We start from the raw sequence: 18,542 nt of genomic DNA, 5'->3' as shown, positions 1-18,542 counted from the left end.
ATAAAAAGAGTTAGGCTTTTAACTATTTTATGAAGACATAAGAACTTGTTTAAAATCAAATTTCATGTAATAGATCTATTTGATTCTGATTTAAATACTATGTTGTGAATTGGTTTTGTTATAATAAACTGGAAACCATTTAGATCAAGAGACTTAGGAGGAAATAATAACAAAGGATTAAGGGAGTTAGGCTTTTAGTGTGTTCTATGAAAATATATACTTATGCATCATAAAAACTTGTTAGAAATTAAGAAATAAATATGATTTAAGTGTGGATAAGAGAATTAGGAAAGAAATTTGATTGTAAAATATTCATTTGAATTATATTTTTATTTGAATTAGACCGTGACAAAATATTTCCTCTTTTCTGTAAGTCTGTGTTTCAGTGTTACAGATAAATAACAATTAAATTATCATTTCAATACTATATTGTAAATTAGTAATTATTATAAAAAATTGAAGACAATTTATATAGATTAAGAGAATTGTGCTTTAAATATATTTTTTAAGGATGTCCATGATAAATTGTTTTGTATGAAGAAAAGAATAAAGATGAGAAATACCTTATGATTTCACTTACCTATTATGAAATACAGAGTAAGAGAAAGTAATACAGTAGTGAACAATTTTCAACGTAAAAACACATTCTAAGGTCACCTGAGTCTAAATATTATAAAATGCAAAATACTAAGTTTTACAAAATGTATGTGTATGTCAACAGTCAAAATCAGAAAAGAAAATTTGTATTAAATTATTTATGCAAGGTAAGTACATGCCTGCAATGTTACAGCAACTTTTATGCTAAAATCATGTAACTAGAAGTGCCAATTTATATATTTAAACTTTTTTACCATCATCTCAAAAACAGTTCCAACTTTTATAATAAAACTTGTTACTATAATGTATAAATTAATTAGTCTTTAACCCATAATGCAACAGGTGAATCTGTCAACTTCAGTTACAATTATTTGATTATTTTTTATATCAAATCATACAATATGATGTTATTAACATCACTTATAGACTTAGTAAATAGTACAACCTAAAAATTTAAATTAAGTTTAGTCCTAATACTCTAGTTAGTTATATATTATATATATTAGTTAGCTAATATAAAGTATACTTATCACAAGGCATTATAAAAAAGGATTTGAGAGAAATATATGGGGCAAATAGAATACATTTTTCATTTTTTGACTCATAGAATTAACTACAACCAGCCAAGGTATAACACAATATTTAAAAATAAATCAACAGATTTATTTCTGACTTTTTGACTTGAGTTTGAAGTTTTAAACATTCTTCATTATCAAAAACTTCTGATCATTGTATACATAGTTTCTCTTAGAAAGGTTTCTTTCTCAAAGTACTGAACCAATTAACAAAAGGAGGGCAGTGTGGAAGATATTTTTATGAAGGAACCTAATGGGAGATAGATTTAGACTATACATTATGGGAATATAAACATATGAGTAATAATAAAAATGATCATTTTTATTTATAAAAGAAAGGGATGTAAGGAGTTTTATAGTTAATTAAATCCTCCATAAATATTACTAGCTGTGCCTCACTTCTTCCTCTATGTTAATTTAAGATTATATGTCTTTGCTTAGTACAGCTTACATGATGAAGTTCATGTAATAAACTGAATAACATAAGAAATCCTTCTGGAAAAAAAAAATAAAATGAGTTTCAACTGTTTAATATTTGATTTGATGATATCGAAAAATACAAAACATAATATTTATTACTTTTGTTTAAAAATAATTGGTATTCAAGAAAAAACTTCATTATCAGTTGCAAAGTTAAAATCTTATATCAATTTCTGATAATATTGGGCAGGTAGAATCTAATATTTTAATTATCATTATAAGGAAACAAGCAAGGTCTGTTCCCTGCTAGTGTAAATTTTTTAAAATCTACTATTAGCTTATGAAATAGAGGTATTAAATCTTGATGTGTACAAATATTACTGAATGTCAATAAACCTGTACTGCATCTGTAATTTATTAAAATTTAATACAAAAACTTGATGAAAATTAAAATGGTATATGCGAAAATTTTGAATGGGTCACTAGTTTTAATAATGTTTTTTGTATTTTATAAAAGCTAATACATAGGAATATGGATGTTGAAGGGATTAATGAAAATTAAACTATACATTATGGAAAAATAATTTCTTGGAAAAAAGACACATAAATATTAGAAATTTCAGTGTAGATTCGTAAGAACAAATAAAAATGTATGAAAGGAATATGGTCCGGGTGCGGTCAAAAAAACTCAAATAGTAGAATTATACTATTTTATAAATAGATAGATTTTCAATAGATTGATTTTTGACCGGACCATATTCCTTTCATCTTTACACACGGTCAATCAATAATCTTCCAGAATAAAATGTATGGCAATATTTTAAGCAAACAAATTCGACAATTGATTTTTTTAAAACTTGTTTAATCTCCGAAATAGAAAAAAATAATGCGCTGTAAATTCAAGCATTCCCTGTACAATAGATTTAAATAGTACTTACCATGTTAGTGTTTAAAGTCAACTTACTTGTGATCTCGAAGAATGACTCCTATTATGAAATAGTATTAAAGATGAAATGGATAAAATAATTTTTTGCAGAAAATTTGATTGTCCTGGTTTTCAATAAAATTATTTTCATCCTTAGAACTAATAGATTACAAGATATTGAAAAAAACAAAAACAATAAAAAGATATTTTCATATTCTCTTCCTCCACCTATATTAACCATTACTTTCAGTATGTTCATTAGTAGGTCTTTTCATAATATATAACAGAGTTTTAAAATTTTTATATTTACAATCAGAAAAAAAGGTGTGTAAATCTCTCTCCCAACTGTTTTGTATCATTACTTTAGCTCAGGAGAGACAAAGAAAAGTTAATTATTATAAACAAAAAATATCATGAACCTAAAGAGTATTATAACCTAATATAAAATAAGTAAGGGAAAGGAATTCAATAAATATAGGTACAAATTGAATATATAAAGAATACGGTTTAATGTTGCTGTTTTGAGTATATAAAAATACACAATAACAATAGTTACATAAATGTTTAGAGAAATTAAAATAATTAATACTTCGTCTGTATAATAAACGATACATAAATAGGTTCGTTCAAATATAAAATTACTGCAGGTACTTAGCGTCAGACCATCAAGGTTAAGACAAACTAAGTTTATACAACCAAAATTATTAAGGAAAAAATGTACACTGGTCTAAGGAGTTGGTAAGCACAGGAAGTTTTTCGGGTGACTTTGCCCTTTGAGTAACATTGATATATTAGATAACTGATAGATTCAATGAACTTTCAACTACACTAAATGTAACATGAATAACTCAGAGGACACATGCCAATTTCTTGGTGTATGTTTGATTCTATAAGATACACCGCTTTTAAACATTAAAAAAATAACCATCTGGCTACAAAAAATTATAATTCTTTAATCGTAAATATCAAGTTTCACTGAATAGAATGTAGTCTATTCATACAAAGTAGAGTATACAAAATATCTATTGGAAAAATTATATTTTCATTAAAACTCTGGACTTTATATAAATATCAAGCATAATTGTATTTACGTTACTAAAACAATTATTCAGTATAATATAAATATTATTAAAAAGAAAAATTTAAAAAAAATATAATTGATACATAGGCACTATATCTTTACCTACTTTTATAGTTGCTTTTTTTAAATTGTCATTATTATACATTATGTAATACGTATATAATATAAAAATTATTACAATTAACATAAAATACAGCAACCAGAGAAACTGACAATAGTCCATGTTATACATTTCATAGAAAAAAAATACCTGTATTTTTTTCTTAACTGTATTTATTACTTTGTTTAACAATAAACACTAAAATAACTATCTATCTAAAATAACAATAATATTAACAGATACTTCAAAATGATAACAATTTGAGATTAAAATAATAAATAAACTTAAATAAAACGAAGTTATTTACAAATCTCATCTTAGAAGTACACGTTATTGGTACTGAGTGATAAGAGGACAACATCAAAATGAATAATTAATTTTAAAAATAATATAAACAGAGATAGATTCAAATGTTGTAATTATAAAATCCATGATATATACATATACGATATTTAAGATTTAAATTATGAAACAGATGATATTGGGTTATGCGGAGAACCCATCTGGGTTAACACCTTGTCTAACCACTGAAGTGGCCCATGCAAATGAACCTCTATCCAGCAGGGAGTTGAAGTGACGTCTTGGCGATGGTACTCGGCACCCCATCCCTTGACAAAGGACATCCTGTGGAACATATATTGTTAAACATATATACTACTTTCATTATAAACTTAATCATCAAAATAAATATTACTTTTTATATTAGAAGATTCTTAACTGGCCTAACTGCATAACGAAAATCATTGTCTGATTTAAACATTCGAACCTTGTAGGATTTTTAATAATTTATATAAAATTAGGGGTCATGTGGTCTCATTGTATAATTTCCCCCTTTGTAGCAATTATCAAAAAGCCTCGAAGATGTAACTTCAGCATGTCTGCCTTAGATCAACCCTACTGCGGCATTCACACCCGTACGTACCTGACTGCCCCTACCACCAGAGACTTGGTGACCAGCTGGTCAGCCTCTGACCAAGAAAGATGTAGGATTAATATACGTTCAACAAAAAAAAAAAATAAACCATTCATTTTTATTTAAAATCAATTGTAATGAAATGTGGAGACGATGGTCAGGGGGGAGGTGCAGTCAGCAAATGAACAAATAATTATTTATTCATGCCGATGTTTTGACCTGAATTTCAGGTCTTCATCAGGGCTTAAAAAAAAAAAAAGGTAACAACCATCATTCTGAGAAATATAAAAATTAAAACAAATAAATAAACCAACAAATTTACATAAATCTACATAACAATGAACTGAATATAAAATGGTTGATGGTTATTAATCAACTATTTTATATTTGATTCATTGTTATATGTATTTCTAAATTTGTTGGTTTATTTATTTATTTAAATTTTTATGTTTCTCTGAATGATGGTTATCTTTATTTTTTGTTTTTTGAAGACCTGAAATTCAGGTCAAAACGTCTGATTGATTAAATAATTTTTTATAATGAGGTGTAATTAATTAATAAAATAATTTTTTGTTTATTTGGTGACCGCATATATCCATAAACTTATAGGGTCATTATACAATTTTTAATTCGTATGTCTGGCCCATTTTCAACCTCTAATGTGAGCGCCATTCATTGGAAAAAATTAAGAACAACTCCTTCCATATTACTATGGAGAATATATTTTAACTCAAAAATAGATTTATAAGTAGTAAATAAAAGATAAAAAAAGTTTATTTTTTCACTCCCTCACCATGTCCACTTTAAAAATTTGTTTTCAATTCACAATTGATTGCTTAAATTCACTAAATGGTTTAGTCATTAAAAAGAAATAAAATAAAAACTGTACCTCCAGAAAATTTTCCTTTACTCCCTCATTTTATTTATTTTTTAAACCATAATTAAAGGTACTCAAGCGCGTCGTCCTAGTGGAGGTGCTATGAATTTTTGCTAAGTATTATGAATTATCACTAAGTAGCTATGACTGTTTTGCAGCTCGAAATTATCCTTTTAATTATCGAGATTTTAAAAAGTGAAACCTGAACATCTTCAAATAATGGCCCTGTAGGAAGATGGTCCAGGTGGTGGGCGAGAAGGTTGCAAAAACAGTAAAATAACTGGATTTGGTGAAGGACACAATTCTTCCTTTTTCAACAGCAATAATTTATTTCATATAATCAGCAACAACGTTTCGGGAAATATTTCCCTATCTTCAGGTTGCTATAAAACCAAATTCAACAAAAACCCATAACATGCGCTTACAACACTACTAATATATCATATGTACTTCAAAACTACTTATAACCTATTTACCTGATAAAAATATCCTATCCTAATTTGTTTTTATAGCAACCTGAAGATGGGGGATATTTCCCGAAACGTTGTTGCTGATTATATGAAATAAATTATTGCAGTTGAAAAAGGAAGAATTGTGTCATTCACCAAATCCAGTTTAATTTCAGAGACTCTTCCAATAAAAGATCATTAAGTTTAGTAAAATAACTATTAATTAGTATCCAACATTTTGCCCCACTTTGCATGACTGAATCCTGGTGGTTTCTCAATCAATTGATTCAAGTGAGCCTAAAATCACCAGGATCAAGTGTTAATAGCTGATTAATAGTTCTTTTTCTATTTTTGTACCTTTCTCAACCGCTGCCCAAACCATCTTCTTAAAATCAAATACATATTGTCAATTATGAACCTTCCAATATCTCCATAATCAGAAATTGTAAATTTACCAATAGAATATTTCTCTGTTATAAAAAATCATATATATATTTAAACAAATTAACACATCAAAACTAAAACAAAAAAGATAATACTATATAGAGAATGCCCCATAATAACAAACTGATAGCAAAAACAATTCATTGTAATGAATATACCTTATTGTGCACATTTTGGTAAGCTCGTAAACGGCATCAAACCCATGTCGGACGCTCTCAGATAGGAGCTGTGCAAATTGTTGATTATTAAAAATCTTTAAAGAACAGCCCGAAGGGATCTTGCAGACAGTCGATAAGTGAAAACCATGTTGGTGATTACAGTTCCTCGACTGTACGAATATAGCAGCATCTGAAAGGCACTCAGCGTACACTTCTCCGCCGACGTAGTATAAATGTACTCCTAAAAATTAAAAGATTATTTTTAGATAAGATTTATCAATAAATAAAACTTAGCCTACAATGAAATGACTAAATCAGTTGTGCACATTAACTACAATACGTTCTACAATTACGACAGGGTTCTTTTTATCCAACCCAGCCGTAAGTTGAAAATAAATTTAACACCAAATTAGTCCCATATTTTTTAAACGTAGATAAATAGAAATAATTATATTTATAAATACAATTTATTGATCTTCGTCACTAAGCAGTTGATACTAAAAGAAAATTGGTGGGCAGAATTGATTGCATTATAAACAAAACCATTAAATCTTCATGTTTTAGGTCAGAAGCGTGCAACTGATAAAAGATAATAAAATTTTTTTTTTTAATAACTGACTTCACAAAATTTCTAATCATTAGACTTTACAGGATTAAATTAAGTACAGTAAAACAACAAAAATATAAATATAATTAATTTTCAAAAATAAATAAACGTATAAAGAAAATAAAGATAAAATGAACTCTTTGCATTCACTTCTGAATTGAAAGTAACACACCTTATACAAGTTTCATGAAAAACACTCCAATAACAAAGAAAAAGTTGTTCTTTAAAAATAAGAGAGGAAATAATAAATGCTGACAAAACAGAATGGTTAACTTAAATAAAATTGCTACATATAGACTACAAATAATACCATTCAAATAATTTTCAGAATATCAAAGAAATAAAAAATACAAACAATATCTAAAAATTGGTTCATTGCAAGAAATAATTCAAATAAACTATACTGCATTACACAGAACTAAGGAAATTTGAAGAAGAAGAAAAAATACCTGAAGTATGCTACTTTTATAATTTAAAATAACATATTTAAAAAAATAAAATAAAAACTGAAATGACAGGCACATTAGATCAAATCAAATACTTAACATGATTCAATTCATGACAAACATTAAATAATTTAAAACGGACTTACCATAATCGTTATTATACTAAAAAACTTTCTAATTACTAATTCCAAACAATTCTTCTACAGTACTGAATATAATTCTAAATTCAAATGCTATATAAAATAATGATGCAACCAAAATATCCTACATGAATGGTAAAATCCATAAACCCAAGACACGGCTACGTACATTCTTACCTTATTAACCATAGCATCCATAATTTTGTTACTTCATCTGATCCTGAATAGCCTCCTGGGCAGTAATGAAATTTTTTTTCACGTTATAAATAATAAATGTCTACAATTATCTTAAAGAATAACATATTTAGAAGAAAAATATTCTTAAATGGTTAACTAAATTTATATAAATATCATCCTTTAATTTTAATGAATGGTTGTAGAACTATTAAAAATATTTGACACTTTTTACTCTCACTTACAGTGGTGGCACACCCAATTTTTATAAAACTATTGGTCATAAGTGAAATAATAATCCATTGAACTTCACATTAATAAGAAATATACATAAAACTAAAACAATTCTATATGTGTACAATAATTAACTTTTTAAATGAATGGAGAAATTTTTTTAAAAAATAATGAATTCCTCTGGCAAAAAGTATTTGCACACTTCCGATTATTTTGAGAATAAATATAAATTTAATATTTCGTAAAAAGACCATTGGCATCAATAATTGCCTGTAGATGTCTGGGCATGGAGTGGATCAAGTTTTCGACCAAGTCAAGACTGATTGTTTCCTATTCTTGGACTAGTACTTGTTTCAAATGGTGTCTTCCAGTGATGTGATCCTTTCTCACATTCTGAAGTAAGATGTGCCATAAATTTCCTACATATTTATGTCAGGTGATTGAGGAGGGATGAGCAGCTGTTTTGACACATTAAATATCAACCATTCCTTGGTTTTGGTGGCAGTGTGTTTTGGATCATTGTCCTCCTGGAACACCAGTCCTGGATATTAATTTTTTTGGCACTTGCAAGCAGGTTAGGACGCCAAATGTTCACAGAAACATTTTGCTTTTTCAATTCTTCCTTACACCACCTCAAAATACTCTTCCACCCATCGGACCCTAACAAATTGAACTTGCTTTCATCAGAGAATATGATATCTTTCCAAAAGCTAAGCAGCTTTGGCAAAAGCAAGACGCTTTTTACAGTTGATTTTTTTTTTTTGTTTCTTTCGAGGTACTCCACCATGCAGATCTTCAGAATTCAGGCAGTATCTGATAGTCCTGTCACAGTAGTTGTATGGAACATATTAGCCAGGCCTCAAGAACTTTCTGAGGGATGCTTCATAGCTTCATTTTTATCTTTCTCCTCCTGGAATTCAACTTTTCAAACAGCCATTTCGCTCACTGTTTTCAGTTGTCCCACATTTCTCATACCTCTTTTTGATGTATATGACCATGGAAAAATTTATACTTAATAAATCTGCAATCTTGCGATATCATTTTTGTTGAGCCCGCAAACAAACAATTTTTTTGTGAGTTCCCACAACTCAATTCAATTGTTTTCGGCATAATAGTTAACCAGTGACTAAAGAATTTAATTCTTAATGCTTTAGCATTGTAGGAAAACATTAGATAGAGTAGATAATACTGGTGTAAGAATTAATTAATAAAAAACAAAGGATATTAGTGATTGTACACAAAGTGTTCAAATACTTTTAGCCGCCACTGTATGTATGAATGAGTATTGCAGGGGGATTATGAGGGAGTATTGCAATCATAAAAAATTTAGAGTCTGAGTTTTTAACAGAACTAAACGTTTTAAGGTCCTCTGATTCAAATCAGTTCCAATTGTGTCGCAGCTTAGCTTAAAAACGAAGTCATACAAAACTGAAATTACATATTTAAGATACCCTCTTAAATAGCCCTTTGATGCCATGGCAACTTTATTGATAAAATTAATTGACGAGAAGTATTGCTTCATATAATCAATTTTTCACATTTAAATTTTCTCGAAAACGGCTATAATAATTTTGACTTAAGATGTTTAAATCAAAGTATAATCAATATGATATATAATATCGGCTAGGTCTTATCCTCATTGAAATAGTTTAAGAGGACCAAATTTTCAACTTCCTCTTAATTACCTTTGATTTTGTTTATACGAAATAATCAAACATCTCCATTATTCATAGCAATGAAAATGGATAAATATGGACAATGAAAGAATTTGATAATAAACTACAGGATAAAATGGTTTATACCTAATGGGGTAATACAGACTGAAAGATCGGAAATAGCCAAAAGTGCTCGAACTCTTCCAATCCTGTTCCTTTGTACACGGCTTTCTTATCTTTTGTTAAACAATTGTATTTTAGGATGGAGAAAAGTTGATAATTGTTGATCACACCTCAAGAAATCCTTAAATAGGAATTTTCATTGCAACAAAAAAATTTAATTTTAATTCTGTTTATTTGAAAATATTAACCATCTCTCATTGTTTGTAATAATAAGCAATAGATGAATATAAAATATGAAATAATTTAAAGGTAAAATGTACATTAATTATATTGTGTGAAATAATTATCCTACTTTAGCTGAAAAACTAAGGAAAACATTACTTCATTTATATTTGACAACTTTATTATTCACAATAGCAATATTTCTCTTCTCCTTACTATATTTGTAATTATTGGTTAGGAAAAAAAAATTACACTTATAATCTTTTCATTGTTGTTATGACAATAAAAGAAAAACCTACTTTTTTAAAGCTATCCATCCAAGCTATTTTAATGATGATAAGACCTATCTAATATTAAATAACACTCGATTATTCAATTATATGATGAATTAAATCAAAATCATTAGAGCCATTTTAGAGAATTGTAAATAAAGATAAAATTGATGATATTAAATGGCACTTTTGTTAAGTTGATTTTAGTGAAAAAGATGTATCACACTCCAGGCATATACCAATCTGAATTAAGTTAAGTAATTTCAGTTTTTTACAACTTTTCATTACACAGCAAGGCTGTTCACACACACACTCGGACGTTATTGGTTAAAATGAGTATTTCTATATATAAAAAAAAAAAAAAAAAAAAAAAAAAAAATGGAATTCGGAAATTTTCATAATCACAATACTTTCCTTTACTGAATATTATACTTTATTTTTTTCCATTAATACATATTTTGGGTTGCCAGAACTAAATCTGAAATCCTAAGAATAAAATCCAAAATGGCTTTAACACGGATGAAAATTTTGCTAATTATTTATAATTTTTTCATTGAATTTTAATAAGCAGTTTCAAGTTTTTAAATTAAAAATGACGATCTCAATCCATTACAGAGATATATATACAGGGCTTTATATAGAAATATAAAGGTGCTTTGGCTTGGCTGGTATGAGTTCGCCCAAGTTTGTTGCCGATCCATCGAGTCGGTTTTTGAACACAGAACAAAGGGGGTTCGTCAGAACGCTCATAGAGCATCTCCACCCTTGTCCTTTGTTCAGTTGCAACTGAGAGCTGATAGGAGGTTGAAGGTGTTTGTTGCTACTTTTCTTTTTTTTGGCCAAGACTCCCATTGGAGTCCTGTACTGCCAAACCATGGTTGGGGCTTAGTTTTTCATTTTGTGGGACCGCCACTCAATGAAAAAAGTCAACACCCCAGACCGGGTTCGAACCGCCAACATGTAGATCCGCCGTAACGCCTAATAGATTGAGGTGATGTGATCATAAAACACTATTGTAACCCCATTTGAAAAAAATCTATTAGTAAGCTTTAAAATATATTCCTGGATAATCATGGACCACCATAAGTCAAATACTTTTGCACACATGAAGTTGATGATGATAGCCAGAAGTTGAATTTGTTTAATCATAAATTTGGTATCAACCAATCATTACTTTTCAAGAAATAAAATTCCTCAGATCCTGATTTGAAATTTTTGTTGCTTTTGAAGTTCTGACCTTTCAAAAAATTATCCAGAAATCAGAAAAGACCGAAGTCTAATGGCACAATGTCAGGGCTGTAAGGAATGTGGAATAAGATGCAAACACCCTCCATTTCAGAGAAGCTGTACTTTAATTTAAAACTTTATACACTCTTTGTTTGAGAAAAGTTCTTCATCCATAGCCCTTCAATTTGGGCAGCTCAAAATCCAAAACATCCTCATAATTTCCCTGACACAAAGCATTATCTTTTTTTTTTTTATTTGTTCTTAGAATTGAACAATCAGAACCAAAATGCTGCCATCTAAGATGCATCATATTTTCACCTTCCATCTCTCATATCTCCATGACAGCTTTTTTCACATTTCATTCTTTTTAATTAATTATTTAAGTATTAGTGTTGAAAAACATGTAGATTCATAATCAGAAAAGATTCTTTAAAAAATATTTAAATTGAAATATAGAAAAATTAGAAGCTACAGATGAACAAAATATTGATTAATTTGCGTTTTAATTTTAATGTGGTTTTTTTATATAATATAGAATTAATTTAGCCAAAATGTTTATAATTATAAAAGTAAATAATGTTATATAATAAATAGAATAGAAATGGTTTTTGAAAAATTGTTAATTTTAGATTTTATTGTTCATCTTTGTGATAATAGAGGTAGGAGAAAATTATTTTATAGTTTATATGGTTGTTATCAGACTGGAAGATAACCTTCAGAAAGCTAATTATTCTCCTAAAATGTATGACCATTAGCAAATTTTACTCATTAAATGACATTAATATTGTAATATATTAGCAAGAATGACAAATAGGAGAAAATTATATGTAATATATAGGTTTTTGTTAACAGGTAAATAATTTATAAATAGTTCTATGAGTGTATATGATATATGAGTGTTGTTGTAAGCACATGTTTATGGTTTGGTTGAATTTGTTTTTTAGCAGTCTGAAGATGGGGGAAATCTCCCGAAACGTTGCTGATGATATTAAATAAACTATTGTTTTTTAATAAGGAAGAATTTATGTCATTCACTAAATCCTTTTAATTGATTAATTGAGTTTTGTCTTAAATGTTTGCCAACAGAAGTGCACATGAAGGGAAAAAAATGTTAATATCACAGCAAAATATTATCTATTTCATAAATCCAAAAAATTTCTACTCACCTTTACCAATATGCCGCCTTGTATTCTCAATGGTAGAGTTACGATTAACATTCGACACCTGGCCTAGGCAGAACCTATTGTTCATATTGGAACTAGGATTCGTGAATCCATCAACGATTACAGAGCGTGCCTGGCAATGGAATACTTCTCCAACCCGACAATTAAGTTCATAGTAGGCAATACTCGCCCAAAACAGGGGTTCCTAAAAATAAAAATATTTAAAAATGAACAACCACAATAAAATTGTTTATAATAAAAAAATACTATTAATTTTTAAATCCACTTAAAAATATAATCATATCTTTGTTACTAATAAGCGCTAAAATTAAAACTAGGACATATAGTTATTAAAACTATTATAGCATATAACTTAGTACTGTTATATTATTATAATATTATATTGTCTCAAATTAAAAACATACAAACATATTTATGTCTACTTCTTGTTTGTATCATAAATGAATAGTTTTATTCTGACTTTGTAATCTTATTTTATAATTTTAAAAAATAAATATTTAGATTTAAAAAAAGAATTTCTGATATTTTAGACGTGCGAAGTTTGTTGATTTTATGTAAGTCAGATTGGTGGATTTCTAGCCTTTTAACGGATATCTGTGAGATTTTCTTTTTTAAATTCACCTGTGGTCTAAAATTGAGAATTATGGTATTAAATGTTACTCATGATGTAACGATATTTTGTATACAATTTTATTTTATTATTTTAACGATATTTTGTATATATATATATATATATATATCTTAACTGATATTTAAGTTTCATGGCTAAAGTATTAACATATAATTTCTAATATAAACCTATAATTTGAGAAAATTTTTCGTTCGGGTCAGCTAGTCTAGAATAAATTATAACACTTTTTATGTAGTTCACATTGCAATAATAAAAATAATAATAAATTGGGAGAAATTCTCTTGAGCTCAGAGAGAATAACTGTAAAGATTATCTGTTATATGTAACACCAACAATATGAAATAATATTCAAGTTTGTCTCATAAGTTGTCTTATATAGTCCGATTCTAACAGGGGACACAATTTATAACAATTTTGATCCAAAAGTTAGTTTACATATATAAAATGACTTTGTTTCTTGACCGCCTAGTATATACAACTACTCAGATATTTAAAGGCACTGTCTACATATGGAAATTGCTGAACTTTGGAATCAACTGTGTACTAAATCTAAGCCCATAGACCGAATTACGACTTTATATAACTAATATAAAATATTTTCTCTAAAATCATAGCATTAAGAATTAAAGCATTACTTTTAAAGTTTAATGAATACGGGTCAATAATTTAGCATAATTAGAAGTTTTTAGTACAGAATGTTGATTTAAGTAGCTTGAAAAAAGTCTTTTTCTAGATATTTCCATTTTTTCCCTGACCATTTTTTTGAATCTACAATACTTTTAACTTCAATTAACTACACATTAATTATTAGACTATTTTACTTATTAAATTTTACTGATCCCAGAGGTCGGTGACCTTTCATTTATTCATAAATAAATCCTGAGGTGACCTGAGACTTAAGTGCCAAATTTCAATAAACCCAGCCTAAAAGTCTCCAGGACCGAATTTTTGAAGTTTTATTTATTTATATAGGTATTATTTATACATAGATAGCTTGACAATCATATGAAATATACAAGAGATTAGATTTATTACCTCAAAAAAGGAATTTCAAAATCAGGAATTTTAAAAGGTATGCAATTTTTTGTTTTTATAATCTTTCTTTAATTATCAAATTGAACAAAGTTGAATCAAGATTAATTTCTAGATTTGAATGCTTCAGAATCATTTTTTTATTGTTTGTAACCTTGACTTGTCCCTAACCTTTCCATAATTATTAAATTACCTAACTTTTTTGTGATTATATAAGTTGCTTGATACCCAGTTAGTAATATGGAAGATTCAGGACAGAATACTTTTTATAGACCACTTTTTCAAAATTATGCAGGGACCCTAAAATATTAAAGTATAATCTATAGAAAAAAAATTATATATTTCCCTTACTTCTCCACGTAAGGTAGCAAGCAGAGTAAGAAAACTACGAGACCTGATATTATAATAATTATTGAAATATACACTACGTACAATGATGAAAGATTTCTACAATAATTTATTCCAGAATTATCAACTAACTTCAAGAACCTCTAACATATAGAAGTCATAACATGATAAAATAAAACATATAGACAAAAGATATATCCAAAAGTACCTGATACGAAACAGCCGAGGCTTCAGGTGCTGGTGTTGTGTCCATAGCATTAGGTTCAGTATTCCCCATTCGTTGATTATCATTGGTACATTGATTGGAATATGTAGGACCACCAGCGTAATCTTTAATAATATTCATTTAATTATAAATCAAAATAAAATATATCTTCTATGATATTATAAACAAATTATTAATTACCAGGTATGCCATCAGAGTATGGACTGTGAGGAGAAGAGCCAGGGCTCGAAATGCTGCTCATAGGGGAAGGAGGTCCTCCACTGAAACCACTGTTGTTATTATAACTAACATTGTGCGGCATTGATGGTTCGGGTACCTGTTGAAACGGAAGTAACATCGAATGCCCAGGTGCGAATTCTGAGTGGCGTGGTACAAGAACTGGTGGCAGAACTATAAACATAGTAAAAGAAAAAGTATAATTACAGTGTTTAAAAGAGTTTTTCTAACCTTAAATAAAATTTCTCGCTCCCCTCTCCAGAAGTGAAATAATATATTTAAAAAAAAAAAAGTGGAATGAATATATCTTTAGTCACAAAAAAAAAACTAAAAATATTTATTAACAGATTGAATAGCTACCAGTTGTATCAATTGAAATATTATGTACTGTATTCATATTCATATACATATTCATGGATAGTGGATAGAAAAGGTAAAACCTTGCCTACAACTATACCTTATTTAGAAAGAGATGTTCTATGTTACGGTACATATGAAAAACTATTACAAAATAATTTAAGCTACTTATTAATGGCCAATAATTGGCCCATACTGCACGCCTTCAACAGGACTGTAGTGATAGGGGTAGGTGTACTAAGCATACACAAATAGTTCTACTATACATATGCATGTGTAAATACTAGACAATATATTTTATTTAACAGCGAGATTTTTAATTTGTTTATAGATTTTTTTTGTCTGTTGTGATCTTTAACACCTTTAACCGATTCTGTCAAATATTAAAATCAATATAAAAATGAATAAAATGGAGGATGTATCAATGGAACTTAGCCTTTTTATACCATCATACTTTAAAGAACTTTAACAATAACAAAAAGTAGGATATGAACCTCCACCATGAGATATACATTACTAAAATTTGAATGACGAAAGACATATAAATAGTAACAAACATTTTGCTGATTAAAAGAATGTTTTCTTTATAAAAGAGTATACCATGCTGATAATTAATTTAGTTCTTATTTAAATTTATACAAAATTAACAAACTAAAAAAAAAAGAAACTAATAAATAAATTTACCAGGACTCTCCACCCTCTTATAATGGTATGGGTTGATGCAGACATCTTTCTGCTTCGATGAGAAAGGATACTGGCAATGCTCAACTGGTTTTAGCTCGTGATGTGACTGCAAGTCGGGCCATCGCCAAACACGACAATAGATGACATGTGGTAATCCCTTCCGATGTGAAACCTTTAAATAATTAACATTTTTACAGTTAATAATTTATATAAATAGGCAAATAAAAGTTAATGAAAAAATTCAAAACCTCTAACAATTATTCTGCAATTCAAACATTTAACAAAAAACAAAAAGTTTTCTCTTTAGTGTGCCATGTATAGTTAATTATTAATTGGTTAAAAATAAATTATTTGGATTATCACTTATTAACGTACAACAATGGTGAAAAAGTAATTAATTCAAAATATAAGAAAAATAAAGTAATCAATGGGTTATAGAAGTCAACTTTCACATTATGAAACTATTGTATGATCTATGGCTACATGAGAAATAGGAGGGGGATATATCGCAATATACCATTACAGGTTTACAAATTAAACCTAACATGGTTTCTTATTCAAAATTTGAACAATGGAATAACCGGTTATTTTGTCTTGAACTCTTATGGGCAAAAGCTAGTCAATTCAATTACACTACTTTTTTTCTACTAATTCAAACAGTCACTGATTTTAAAAAATTGTAAAATTGAATGTATAACATAAAAATTAATTTGCTACAGCTTATGATAGAATTGTAACTATGATTCATGTAACTATAAACAAAATCATACTTGCAATCTGCCATCTAGACTCCTGGGAATTGTAACACAGTTGCTAGGTTGACCAGGACAACTCAACGCCTTTTCCAGTTCATCCAATGCTCCTTTCTTTTTCTTAAGTTTCTTAACTAAAGCATCAACAGCTCTTTCCGCCCACTTTTCTTCTTCATCCCCTTGTTTCCATCCTAGTAGTTTTTTGACAGCAGGTGTAGTAAAGGAGAACAAGCTGTTAATTGCAGCCAAAGCACCATTAGATTTCGGTGGATCCGAGTTTTCCATTCTCACTATATCAGCTACTCGCTGTACACAAACAACACATTATGAGAATTTTAATAATTAAATAACTTAGAAATCATGCAGTTACTAAGTAAGTATAATTTATAATGAAAAAACATCAATGCACTCAAGAAAATACCTAACCTCTTTGTGTGAATTATAAACTGTTTCCTAGTCAGATAACATTAAATTTCCAAGGGCAAAGAGATAGACATTAAAAATTTAAAAAAACTTGTAATTATTGTTTAAAATTCTGAGATAACTAATAATCACGATCTAAATTGGCTATCAATTTGACAAACAATTACAACCTTGAACTTCATATACAGGTTATGTTGACAATCCCATCAATTACTATAAAATTTATAAGGATATTAGAAACGAATAGAGATTGTAATACATGACTTTGTTTAACTAAAATATTGCTCGAACACTGATATAATATGAAACTCGCACTATATCACTATAATAGAACTGAATTAAAATTGAAACGCGTTTAAAATGTCGAAACTTAGGTCAATTTAAAAGGATGTAGTCAATGATAGAAACAGCACAAATGTCCACTATGGCTATGATTCGTCCAGTTTCGAAACTGTAGAACACTTGAAAACAATATGAACAGGGTGAAAATTGAAGTAAACAAAAAAAAAAAAATTCGGAGGTGGGGGTATGAGAAAAACAAAGAGGGCACTAGGTGAGAAGACTCGATTAAAGAACGCGTTACACAACGCGGGACAATATGTGAAGAAAATTGAAGAAAACTGCGATACTTACACAATACTAGAGATCTATGGCGACAGCCAGGCGGCATATGGAGTTTTCCAGACTAATGGACACTTCTCCAGCAACACAAGGGTAGGGGTAGAGTGACCTTTGCAGGTAGTCCAAGTATCGTCCTCTGACCTTTCCAGGTAGTGGAGTGCCACTGACCATTCTTCATTCATTGCCAACAGTTCATACAATTACCTCTTCAAATTATTTTAATCATAATTAATCTCAATTTCTCACATTATGAGGTGTCACTTTATATATGCATTGCTGGGTTTCTGCAATGAAAAAAAAATGTCTGAACCATCGAAATTTATTTAACAAATTAATTTAGAGCGATTGACAGACCATGTATGTAAGGCCTTGTGACCGAATCCTTGTGCCAATTAATTTTTTTATATCTTTCATATTCTAGTTGTTTTT

The 18,542-nt window shown here is 28.6% G+C and overlaps 1 protein-coding gene across 3 annotated transcripts; it reads right to left on the bottom strand.

Moving 5' to 3' along the window:
• Positions 1–4,019: 4,019 nt before the first annotated feature.
• On the bottom strand, positions 4,020–18,267 carry LOC106689843 (protein mothers against dpp). Of its 3 annotated transcripts, none has more exons than XM_014435215.3 (8): positions 18,126–18,267; positions 17,088–17,375; positions 16,318–16,489; positions 15,241–15,450; positions 15,043–15,164; positions 12,806–13,007; positions 6,540–6,780; positions 4,020–4,322 (listed from the first exon to the last, which is right to left on the bottom strand). In XM_014435215.3, exons 2-8 carry the CDS (start codon positions 17,352–17,354, stop codon positions 4,163–4,165), a joined length of 1,374 nt encoding a protein of 457 aa, XP_014290701.1. In that variant the 5' UTR covers positions 17,355–17,375; positions 18,126–18,267; the 3' UTR covers positions 4,020–4,162. The 3 variants fall into 3 exon arrangements, with proteins under 3 accessions (XP_014290701.1, XP_014290552.1, XP_014290628.1); XM_014435066.3 differs by lacking the exon at positions 18,126–18,267 and adding an exon at positions 17,663–17,809; XM_014435142.3 differs by lacking the exon at positions 18,126–18,267 and adding an exon at positions 17,496–17,635.
• Positions 18,268–18,542: the final 275 nt, after the last annotated feature.

The sequence above is a fragment of the Halyomorpha halys genome, unplaced genomic scaffold (genome assembly GCF_000696795.3).
Source record: "Halyomorpha halys isolate HHAL.00 unplaced genomic scaffold, Hhal_1.1 Scaffold4.1, whole genome shotgun sequence".
Lineage (NCBI taxonomy): Eukaryota > Metazoa > Arthropoda > Insecta > Hemiptera > Pentatomidae > Halyomorpha > Halyomorpha halys.
Note: the sequence above shows the minus strand (reverse complement) of the source record. Positions and strands in the feature narration are given on the sequence as shown.

Bases quoted from the DNA above. Each gene is read 5' to 3' on its own strand.
- LOC106689843 (XM_014435066.3), bottom strand. The intron at 16,490-17,087 runs GTATGATTTTGT...AATTATTTAAAG, and splicing joins GTCTAGATGGCAGATTGCAA to GTTTCACATCGGAAGGGATT. The intron at 15,451-16,317 runs GTAAATTTATTT...CTATGTTTATAG, and splicing joins TAAGAGGGTGGAGAGTCCTG to TTCTGCCACCAGTTCTTGTA.